General features: G+C 38.3%; 1 protein-coding gene across 2 annotated transcripts in view; it reads left to right on the forward strand.

The window, feature by feature from the left end:
• Positions 1-285: 285 nt before the first annotated feature.
• LOC134225478 (rab3 GTPase-activating protein non-catalytic subunit-like) overlaps positions 286-12738 on the forward strand; it is a 221309-nt gene continuing 208856 nt past the window's right edge. For both annotated transcript variants that reach the window (XM_062705581.1, XM_062705582.1), the window contains exon 1: positions 286-488. In XM_062705581.1, coding sequence (XP_062561565.1) covers positions 413-488 — 76 coding nt within the window. In that variant the 5' untranslated portion in view covers positions 286-412. The remainder of the gene's footprint in view (positions 489-12738) is intronic.

A 12738-nucleotide genomic window follows, 5' to 3' on the forward strand; every position in this document is an offset into this window, starting at 1 on the left:
CGTCCCTTAGTGTAGCCATAGAACCAAACAAGCCACATGGTAAATATTAAATGCATGATTTTTGGTGGCTTCTATCGCGACTTTCATAATATTATTGAGTATCAAATACCAAATCTTTTACATTGTAGAACAGTTTCTGGTGCTTTGCGCCTTTCTGTTCGACCGTCTATCGCCTCCTCTGCTGTTTGCTGATATGATGCTGCTTTGCTTGTATGAGTGAAATCGTCGTCCGCTTGCGGATGGTCTGACAGTCGAAGAATGTTTTCATCAGTCATAGGCAACAACAACAACAACGATCAGTGGAAGAAAATTTTCATTTATCACTGCTGATAAATCTCAATTCGAATCAATCTACTACGGTGAAATCTGGAAACGATTTAAAACGGTTCATGTCGGTCGGACGGTCGTAGCAATGTCGTGCGAAGTGAAATTACTGGCAAATGTTGACGATTTACGCGAAGTGCAAGAGCAGTTTGGCCTGAGTTCAGGTTTGTTTTGATTGCAGTTGTGCGTAGAATGAAATATCAAAATTTAATTTTGTGTGTTTCTTCTGTTAGTGAGGGCCTGTTTTCTGATCAAGAATTTCTAGATTACGTGTGTACAGATCAGAGGCTGTTTGGAAATGCGATGAAATAAAAGAAATAATACATTAATGGTTTAAATCACTGTTTATGTTCAAAAATAATGATTAGAAGTTACAGTAATCCCTCATATATGACTCATTTCCAGTTATGAATCATAAAATAATAGGAACTTAGAATCGTCTTGGTCTTAGGCTGAACTGAAAGTGGATTTTTTTATAATTTTATAAAGTTTTGATTAATGTATCATGTTTTTATCTCGATCTCTCACACATCAAGGTCTGAAAGTAGTTATTTTTTTAATCTTACTAGCTGGATCAGGTACTCTTTTAAGAGGTAGTCAGACACAAGAATTGTAAGGTTTTGATTATTTTGAAAATATGTATATTCGTTAATATGTGTAGCGTTTTAGCTAATGATAAACGAAAAGAATGTCTTTTCTCTGCTGTAAGCGTCGGTTAAAACACTATTCATGTTTCCCACTAATGTTATTTTGCTAGTTAGATATACATTTTTAGGATGGAACAAGAAACGAGAATGTGAACTGATAGTTTCGTTAGGATACGGTACGCATGGAGAATATCATTGAAAATTATCTTAGGGAGTCGAAGGCAATTTACTGTTGGTAATATAAATAAATCTTGGACCAATTTACCTGTGTTTAGTTTTTTATGGGCAATTGAGCCCAAACAACATCACTTGTTTCTCAGTGAGTAACAAAACAACAACTGTGGTGTGACTTACTAAAGGTCTGAGTTATGCACAACGCGTCGTATTTGAAACTCCTTTGTGACACAAAAAGCGGAAGAGGTGGAGCCTATTTGCAACATCTTGCGGCTACAATGAACATAAAAACTCAAAAACCAACCGGGAATCGAACCATGGATGTGACTGTGAAAAATAAAATACTGCTCAGCTGAGCTCAAAGTGTTTTGAAACATATCAGAAACATTGTCGTAACAGCAATAAACCAAAGAGTTATTAATACTGCAACTTGTCTGTTTTGTTTCTGATATGAAACACATCGAATTTCAAATCACTCAAGAAATCAGATTCGTGGCATATTGCAAACGGGAATAAAACATTGTGTGTTTCTGAAACTGGAATGTGGTTTTAATGTGACTCGATGTATTGGCAGTGTCTTCAATGCAATTCATTAGAAAAAAAACAGCTGTTTGAAAAAGGTTGCGCGTGCTGCTTGGTAGTTCTCCAGATAAATAAAAGTGTGGGTCTCCAGTAGTTAGCCTCATGATATACGAATGCAAAAATGGTAACTTGGCTTAGAAACTTCGCAGTTAATAACTGTGGAAGTGCTTAATGAACACTAAGCTGCGAGGCGGCTCTGTCCCAGTGTGGGGATGTAATGCCAATAAGAAGAAGAAGAAGGGTCTCCAGTAGCCTTGTGAGCAAAGGCGTCAAACTTTGATTGAACTGAATCTGAATTGCGTGCTCTTGCCTACGCAATGCGGTCGGGTCTGAGCTTGACGACCGACTGGCAAATAGCTTACACATCCTCACTTGATCAGTACAGTTGCTGATGAAGAATGTGTACAGCCGCCAGACATTCTGAATACTCACGCTCCTCTAATGTGGACGTGTACTATACACATGTGGATGTATTGGCTTGAGATATGTAGTGCGAGTGATTTGACTATGCGTCCAATATGGGAATCTCGAGCTCGTTCAGTAGCCTCTAGGTTGCGAAGGCCGACGGAGGTCCTTCGTAGCTTAGTTGGTTAAAGCACCAGTCTAGCGTACTGTAGGGTCATGGGTTCGAGTCCCATCGAAGGGAAAGTGGTTACCTCCAATACATTTTCCAAATCAATATCTTCCACATAACGTACATATTCACATATGAGTTTCATAACATTGTAGATTTTGACAAGCAAAAATGAAAATTTGAAGAAAACAAAAACTAATAAGGTAAACATTTAAAAAATGGAAAATTGATCTTTTGGAATCCTCAGATATCGTTTGGAACACAAATTAAAATGTGTAATGGTTCTCGTTTCTGAAAAAAAGTGGTTTTATTCCTGAACTTTGACATTATTGAGCGGAAAATCCTTTTACCTCATTATATGAATTTGATGTAACCAATTTACGAATTTGATTGTTCAACTTCAATTTCCGTAGTTAAATAAGTCAGCGGATATCTCATTCATTTAGAAGTGTTGTTGAGATGACGCTATTTATCCATTTTACTCATATGTCAATAAAAATGTTTCAGCAATGCAATCGGTAAAAACATTAAATTGCCTAAATATTTTAGAAATCACTTCAATAAAGTTTCAAAAATATATTGCATTTTTTGGACTGATGTTTACAGCATACAAGCGAGATAGTATTTGGGACTCTGAAGCGCGTTCGTACTGAACCGTGGGGCAAAAACGATAAACTTTCGTCGTTGATGAAGGTGCACAAAGGCATGTATTTTTGATTTGGTCCATTTTTATACATTGAAAACTACGACATTTTAAAATAATGAACAAAATTAACACTTCCTGAATCAAAATCCGTTCCTCGTGGATTGATTTCGATCAAAAATATCATAATTCGTACAGCTATTATTTAAGACTGAATGTTTGAAAGCAGGACAATTCACTGGCCACCACTGTAATAGTTCAATACGCACCTTGAGAAGAGATTCATTGAATTTATATTGCACTGATCTAACTTTATTTATTGCGATTTGCAGTTTAAGCACAGTTACTATAATACAATTATAGTCAACACACAAACCAATAACACCTGGAATTTTGCGTTTTTAGGGTGTCGATTTGTTTTTGATTTGTGTTTAATTTCAAAGCCTACTTTTCACTTAAATGACCAAAAAGTTTAATGCCAAAGTGAATTAATTTAAATTTTATCAATTAATTAGTTCAAACACCTTTTATTATACACCATAGATATCTCATAAGGTGCATGAATTTAATTATTGTATGGATTTCTTTACCTCATGGTACTTTCCACTTCACATTGTTTATCAAGAGCCCGCACCTTGAATACGTTTGCGTACGTTTTAAAATTTTCCCATGCAATCCTGTTATGGTCCGATAGTAGTCATAGTTTGATATTTTTAGAACTGAGACATTGGTGTTCAATTCTGTATTATATTTAAATATTTTGGTATCTTTGAGTTCACACTTATAGACAGACAGAATGCGTTGACAAAGCCTTAATCTCGATGAAAATCCGTGTGCGCTCCACTCTGTTATTATGTTAGAAGGAACTCTAAAGATACCAAAACAAGCCCCTTCGGACGGTAGTTCCTGTTAGAAGTAGACACTGTGAATTATTCAACAAGCTCATTATGTGCAATTCTCGCTTAACTTTTCAACAGGATCTAAGTAACATTTTTTTCATGAATTAATTTGAATACAGCAATCAATAGCTTCCATGTTGTTCTGTTGATTGCGCTATTCAAATTAATTCATGAAAAAAATGTTACTTAGGTCCTTTTGAAAAGTTAAGCGAGAATTGTATCACAACTAACACAGATTGGAAATCAAGGATTTTTTAACATTTTCTTGAAGTTCAATACAATATCCGCCATTATGCATTTTTTTTCTCAGGTACTCCCTAGACCAGTGAAGGTACTCCCAGGGATACATTTAACCCTGGGTTGAGAACCGCTACTCTACAGCAACATTTGCAAAAGGAACTGGATACTGTTTCAAGAATCGTGAACTACGTGAATCAAATCTTTGAACACACGTCTTTTCAAAAACCTCTGCAAAGAAATAATTGAAAATCACAAAGGCCTTCTTTTAAACACTGCCGTACGTTGGTTAACAAAATGTAATGTTTTGAACTTGGGGATAATAATAAAATTTTCCTAAGAAGTCAGTATAAAACTGATATTTTTTTTGCCAATCTCAATAAAGAAAGTCTCGCAAACCTATAAGACATTTCCCAAGCAATCAAAAATGCTTTAAAAGTGCGTTTTTTGCTTAATAAGCTTGACTGCGCTGATAAAGCAAAAAGCGTACTTTTAAAGAAATTTTGGTTACTTAGGTTTGAATCTGAAGACAATTTGAATGTAGATCTCAAATTGGAAATTATGGATCAACTTGTTATTTTCTTGAGCTGGCTCAAGAAGACAATTCATAAGTTCGCAATTCGTTTTTGTTTACATTGGACGTGGTTAGCCTTCCCGATGAAATTCTAAAATAATATTTGAACATACTGGCAACATTTATGGTTTCCGGGGTAATGGTGATATATTTCACAATTATTATACTAAATGAAAATTATGCCAAATGACCATTATGCCAAATGGCCGTTATGCCAAACGACATTATGCCAAACGGCGTTATGCCAAACGACTTTATGCTAAATGACCTACCACCGATGACGCAACGATCATTGTTGTGGAAAACGCAGCCCAAATGTGGTTGTCAAACGTATTGGCTGCGTTCGAAGGTTCTAGTAAACCTTGGATCTTTATTGAGGGTATAAAGAATGACAATTATATACGAAGGTTAAACATGTTACCATTTTAGCCAGAGATCAAAATTTAAATTTTTCAAATGTTTATCTATACAGGGGTTAGGCAAAATGATTGAGATAGGCAAAATTTGGCCCAAATTCAAATCCTTATAACTTTTTGAAAAATTGATGAAATTGGACAAAACCGGAAGCATTCGACGGCAAATTTAGTCAAGATTTAGGAACATGCACGGTTACGAATACTGGCCACCGGACACCGGAGATGTTCCGGATTTTCGGAGGCCATGTCAAAAACACATTTTTTCTGCCGCTCGTATTTTTGTGTGGTTTGAAGTTACATCGATAAACACTATTTTCCTAGAAACTAGATCTTATTGAAAATTGAATGCGGGCTGTTGCGCTAAGATCCGTTGAAAAACATTCGAGATATGGCCATTTCAGTAAACCTGGTTCCGGATACTATGGTCAATTATGTATATCCTTCCAATCACGTATATATTATCCGGTACCATATCAATATTGGTATCAAACTTCAAGATTTTTCATGGAGATGCTTCAGGAAGCATATGCAGGACGATCAGTTGCCCTGACCACCCTGTAGTAGGTTCCAGGTGCCCCGGGGGAAGTGGCCAATTTGAAAAACGTTCAGAACCCTAACAATATGGGTATCAAACTTCAAGATTTTTCATGAAAATGCTTCAGGAAGCATATTCAGGATGATCAGTTACCTGACCACCCTGTAGTAGGTTCCAGGTGCCCCAGGGAAGTGGAATTTGAAAAACGTTCAGAACCCTAACAATATGGGTGTCAAACTAAGATTTTTCATGAAGATGCTTCAGGAAGCATATTCAGGATGATCAGTGCCCTGACCACTCTGCCTGATGATCAAGTGCCCCGGGGAAGTGGCCAATTTGAAAACGTTCAGAACCCTATCAATATGGTATCAAACTTCAAGATTTTTCATGGAGATGCTTCAGGAAGCATATTCAGGACGATCAGTTGCTCTGACCACTCTGTAGTAGGTTCCAGGTGCCCCGGAGGAAGTGGCCAATTTGAAAAACGTTCAGAACCATATCAATATGGGTATCAAACTTCAACCAGCTGTCATGACCACTCTGTAGTAGGTTCCAGGTGTCCTGGGGAAGTGGCCAATTTGCAAAATGTTCGAAATCATATCAAAATGAGCATCAAAGTTCGAGGTTTTTCATGGAGATGCTTTTGGACTCTCCTGTCGAATAGAGTTCGCCGCAGCACGAAGTTGACTATCTACAAAACGCTCATTAGACTGGTCTGCCTCTATGGCCACGAAAGTTGGATGTTGCTGGCGAAGGACCAACGCGCCCTTGGAGTTTCCGAATGGAAGGTGTTGCGGACTATTTATGGTGGGGTGCAGATGGAAGACAATGGAGGTGGTGGTGGAGGTCAATGAACCACGAGTTGTAACTGTTAGGAGAACTATCCACACGGTACAATTTTGGCGGTTACGGTAACCCGATAACCCGATTGAGATGGTGCTCGATAATGATCCGACCGGTACAAGAAGAAGAGGCGCGATGCGGTCACGGGGGATCGAACAAGTGTAAGATGGCCTGCCATCAATGGCAGCAGGTCGCATACATAACTTAGCAATTGTGTGGGTGCTATATCTTGACATGGCCATGGTCCTATTATGGCACCTCAGGGCAAAGTGAAGCCTGCCGATTATCAAATTATTTTGGAAGACAAGGTATTTGTTGATATGATGACAAATCCTGAATATGACGTCTGTTTTTCATTTTTGCGAAAGATTCGCAGGTCGCGTTCCACTTGGTCGATCCACCGTGACCGATGCACGCCTCTTCTTCTTGTACCGGTCGGATTATTATCGAAGCATCATCTCAATCGGGTTATCGTCTGACATTCTGGCTACATGCCCGGCCCATCGTAACCGCCAAAATTGTACCGTGTGGATAGTTCTCCTAACAGTTACAACTCGTGGTTCATTGACCTCCACCACCACCTCCATTGTCTTCCATCTGCACCCCACCATAGATGGTCCGCAACACCTTCCATTCGGAAACTCCAAGGGCGCGTTGGTCCTTCGCCAGCAACATCCAACTTTTGTGGCCATAGAGGCAGACCAGTCTAATGAGCGTTTTGTAGATGGTCAACTTCGTGCTGCGGCGAACTCTATTCGACAGGAGAGTCCAAAAGCATCTCCATGAAAAACCTTGAACTTTGATGCTCATTTTGATATGGTTTCGAACATTTTGCAAATTGGCTACTTCCCCAGGACACCTGGAACCTACTACAGAGTGGTCATGACAGCTGCTGGTTCTAAAATGCATTTAAAAGTATCACCTCGAAAAATCTTGAGGTTTGATACCCATATTGATATGGTTCTGAACATTTTTCAAATTGGCCACTTCCCCCGGGGCACCTGGAACCCACTACAGAGTGGTCAGGGCAACTGATCGTCCTGAATATGCTTCCTGAAGCATCTCCATGAAAAACCTTGAACTTTGATACTCATTTTGATATAGTTTCGAACATTTTGCAAATTGGCCACTTCCCCCGGGGCACCTTGAACCCACTACAGAGTGGTCATGACAGCTGCTGGTTCTAAAATGCATTTAAAAGTATCACCTCGAAAAATCTTGAAGTTTGATACCCATATTGATAGGGGTTCTGAACGTTTTTCCAATTGGCTACTTCCCAGGGCACCTTGAACCTACTACAGAGTGGTCAGGGCAACTGATCGTCCTGAATATGCTTCCTGAAGCATCTTCATGAAAAATCTTGAAGTTTGATACCCATATTGATAGGGTTCTGAACGTTTTTCAAATTGGCCACTTCCCCCGGGGCACCTGGAACCTACTACAGAGTGGTCAGAGCAACTGATCATCCTGAATATGCTTCCTGAAGCATCTCCATGAAAAACCTTGAACTTTGATACTCATTTTGATATAGTTTCGAACATTTTGCAAATTGGCCACTTCCCCAGGACACCTGGAACATACTACAGAGTGGTCATGACAGCTGCTGGTTCTAAAATGCATTTAAAGGTATCACCTCAAAAAATCTTGAAGTTTGGTACCCATATTGATAGGGTTCTGAACGTTTTCAAATTGGCAACTTCCCCAGGGCACCTGGAACCTACCACAGAGTGGTCAGGGCAACTGATCGTCCTGAATATGCTTCCTGAAGCATCTTCATAAAAAATCTTGAAGTTTGATACCCATATTGATAGGGTTCTGAACGTTTTTCAAATTGGCCACTTCCCCCCGGGCCACCGGTAACCTACTACAGAGTGGTCAGGGCAACTGATCATCCTGAATATGCTTCCTGAAGCATCTCCATGAAAAATCTTGAAGTTTGATACCCATATTGATAGGGTTCTGAACGTTTTTCAAATTGGCCACTTCCCCCGGGGCACCTGGAACCTACTACAGAGTGGTCAGAGCAACTGACCACCTTGAATATGCTTCCTGAAGCATCTTCATGAAAAAGCTTGAGGTTTGATACCCATATTGATAGGGTTCTGAACGTTTTTCAAATTGGCCACTTCCCCCGGGGCACCTGGAACCTACTACAGAGTGGTCAGGGCAACTGATCGTCCTGCATATGCTTCCTGAAGCATCTGTGTGTGTGTGTGCTTCATCCTCTATCCCTCACCCAGCCGGGGGCGTTGGACAAGTAGTATTGCGAATAATTTGATCAAATCTCATGCTCCGTAATGGTGCCCTTTTTGTTATGAACGCTAGTAATATAAAAAGGATTCACTCCTGAAGCAAGAAAAGTGTCTTCAGGATGTGTGGGGATTGGGATGTACTAGCTGTTCATAACAGGTGCAGCAAAACATCACAAGGACGCCCTTATTCGCCCTAACTACTCAGGGAATAGAAGGTCAAGAAGAGCCACCGTAGCTAACTAAAGCGTGAACCGGATACCTGGGATTCCCACAATATCCGCGGCGATAGCAGCAAACGATGCCCTGTGCGTATTTAGTTTTTCAATTATAGGTATATAAAGCAAATCATATAAAGGAAAGAACCGGAACGTGCTCACCAATTTCGTTTGTTCGTACGTTGTCTTCCATCAAAATAGCTGCCAGCATCAGGACGCTCTGCAGGGATGGCCAAAGTCACGAAATAAGCTGCGATGGGGCAAAAATTACACGCACAGCACATAGGTTGGTCCCCGTTCGCTCCGCCTTCATAGTCGCACCAATATATGAACCGCGGTTTTTGGTTGGTACTCCGTTGGATATAATATTCATGGCAGAAACATCCAGAAAAACACCAAATAACCACTAATAACACACTAAACGCAAGTAAAAAAAACACAAGCACTCCCGACACAAAAACAGAATTCAAAGAAAAAAAAATCCCTAAGAAAAAAATAATCCAAAAATGTCAAAATTGCGAGCGCGAAAAAAATCCTTCTTCTGTATATGCTTCCTGAAGCATCTCCATGAAAATCTTGAAGTTTGATACCAATATTGATATGGTATCGGATAATATATACGTGGTTTGAAGGATATACATAATTGACCATAGTATCCGGAACCAGGTTTACTGAAATGGCCATATCTCGGATGTTTTTCAACGGATCTTAGCGCAACAGCCCGCATTCAATTTTCAATAAGATCTAGTTTCTAGGAAAATAATGTTTATCGATGTAACTTCAAACCACACAAAAATACGAGCGGCAGAAAAAATGTGTTTTGACATGGCCTCGAAAATCCGAACATCTCCGGTGTCCGATGGCCAGTATTCGTGACCGCACATGTTCCTAAATCTTGACTAAATTAGCCGTCGAATGCTTCCGGTTTTGTCCAATTTCATCAATTTTTCAAAAAGTTATAAGGATTTGAATTTGGGCCAAATGTTGCCTATCTCAATCATTTTGCCCTTAACCCTGTATATTTCTCATAGTTTTCTAATCCTTTCATTAATTATTTTAACTATTCTTCATGAATCAAATGCCATAAATGAATGTTCTTCATGTTCTTTTATTTGAACATAATTTCAAAGGTTCAGATGCAACAAAACGGAACAATTATTAAATTGAAATTCAACATTTGGCTAGCATTATCCCTCACAATAGTTACACCCACTAGCATTTTTCATCAGCAGACTCTCTGTGATCAATTTACTTTTAATTTTGTGCCACTTTTGGATTCAAATGAAAATTAGCAAAATCGTAGTGATTAATCAAGAGATATGAGAATTTAAAATTGTTTTTTGAGCTCGAAAACGATGGGATTCCGGCATTCAAGATATAAATATGTTCGAACATCTAACGATTTTTTATCACATTTCTAAGGACATTATTATCTAACCATTTTATCCATCTGTGCCAAAGCATGCCAGACCTCCAGCATGGAGGTGGCTGAGTTATATCCTCGAGGACTCTTATATACCGCACGGCCACTTCGGTCTTAGTCTGAATAAATAAATAATCGGTCTAGGAAGTTTGTAGGTTAGATATTTTCTCGGCATTCCCAAAAGCACACTTGAAACAGATATTAATGCAGCAACTCAAATGTGATATGAAGCATAAACATAGAGATGTTTTTGGTTTTTTAAGTAAGGAACAAATTTCTTCTATGTAGTTTTGATAAATATTGGCGTGGCTTAGTCATTAGTAAAGCCATTCAAAAATACACTACTGACCATTGTTCGTCTAGATTTTCCCCTATTTGTGGTTGTATCAGCAACTAATATTGTTATTCATAAATCAATGCGAGTCTGGTTGATGCTACAACATTTTTATCTCCGTGTTTGAGTTTGCATTTCCTTTGAGGCAATATAACTTACGAACGAATGGATCGATTTGCAAGATTTTCTCTCTAATCGATTCGTCTTTAGGTCAACTGTGTTGATATATACGAAAAGTTGGAATATTTTTATGGGAAAGTTGGAAACTTATCAAACTACAAAGTTTTGATTTGTTCTTAGCAAAGTCATCAAGCTAAACCTAAAATTGATCTAGAGTGCGACGCTGCAATCAACCAAACAGTCCGAGTAAGATCGAGCAGGCTGGACCAAGTTTAATACATCACTAGGTGTTCCAATCTGCTAAATTCACGATCCAGCCGTCTTGAATTTTAGTATGGGAGAGCCAGCCGGTTTGTTTTCGTTTTGCATTGAAAATGAATCGCCCTCCCGCCTTCTTCTCTTCCACAAACTTGGCTGATTGGAGCACCTAGTACTGTATTCATCTTGGGCTGGACTAGTTCTAAATAAATTCTTTCCAAAAATTCTCATTTTACTATTAATCGGTAGCTAAGGGTGATAAAAGTAATGAACATATTCGAAATGTATTCAGGATTACCCCGAATTACCCCGAAAATATTACCCATGCTACCCCATCATAACCTGAAAAGTACTATTCTATGAAAAGGAGTAAAAAAGCCTTCATTCAATAGAACGCATTTTCCCGGTATAAGGCACACAGAGGAGAAAATGCCTTCTTTAAAAGAACGCGTATGCTTATGACGAATAGAGGAGATCCCTACAAACATTCACTAGTTTAACTAACATCAGTGTGATGATTCAGTTCAGCACTGTGTTGAATTATGTCTGTACTATTTCTTATCACAACTTCTGTTCAAGCTTTGTTCACACAATTTTGGCGAAGTTATACAACTACAACATCTCATTTTGAACAACAACTTTATTAACTGATTCGTTAAACCTTTAATAAGCATTTTACTAAGCCTCAATTCAGCTACATGTGAATTCTTCGAAAATAATAACACATAGAAGGTAACATCATCAAGATCTCCAATGAACGTATTTTGAAGCAATTGCTATTTTCATATAATCATTTTAAAATTTTCCTAAATCGCATCTCTAATTGTTGTCATTTGATCATCCGCCGGTAACGTTGCCATCCGCGCCATCCTTGATTTGTTAGAAATGGCTCACTCAATGCATAACATAAATAATCTTATTGCTGAGTATGAATCATAATTGTACTCTTATTCAATAAGTCGATCTGTAAACTACAGTTTATTAATGCTGTACAAGGTTTTTATTTCCAACTATTGTTCAGCCAGTCATAACCATCGCACACTAGGAAAAATACGTAAAAATAATGTCGATAAACGATAAAATAAAATCCGCCCTTAATGCTATTTATGAATTTATGGAAATAAAATCAATGTTTATTCGACCTTCTTCAGAATCTCTTGATAAACGGTTGTGATATGATTGTGAAATGCGATGATTATTCCAATTTCGCCCCAATCAAGATCAACATCCATGCGATAATATTGGGATTTCACACACCAAAGATTCAATAATCTTCCGATGTTTTTCAACGGCGTTAAGCCTGCTTTTAGCAAATTTAGTTCCGCATGAACGCATGATTTTTTTTTTTCATTGCTCCAGAAGTTTTGTTCGTTATATTCTCCGACAGCTTAATAAATCACGAATATAAAAAGCATGTCTTAAAAACAAATAATTATTTTCCAATAAATCATATTTTCCAAATCTAGAATCCAGATTTTCGCTCAAACTGAAAAAACATAATGTTTTTTTCCCACTGTGCGATAGATCAGATAAATGTGAAATCCAATGGTTAAGAAGGACAAAGGTTAAGAAGGATATCTAATGCTTGCTTATTCACTTACTATTCAAACTCAATTCGACCACCTTTTCAGAGCATCACATCATAGTCAAATAGAGAACTTTAAAAATCATTAGTTCAGCACATTGTT

The sequence above is a fragment of the Armigeres subalbatus genome, chromosome 3 (genome assembly GCF_024139115.2).
Source record: "Armigeres subalbatus isolate Guangzhou_Male chromosome 3, GZ_Asu_2, whole genome shotgun sequence".
NCBI lineage: Eukaryota > Metazoa > Arthropoda > Insecta > Diptera > Culicidae > Armigeres > Armigeres subalbatus.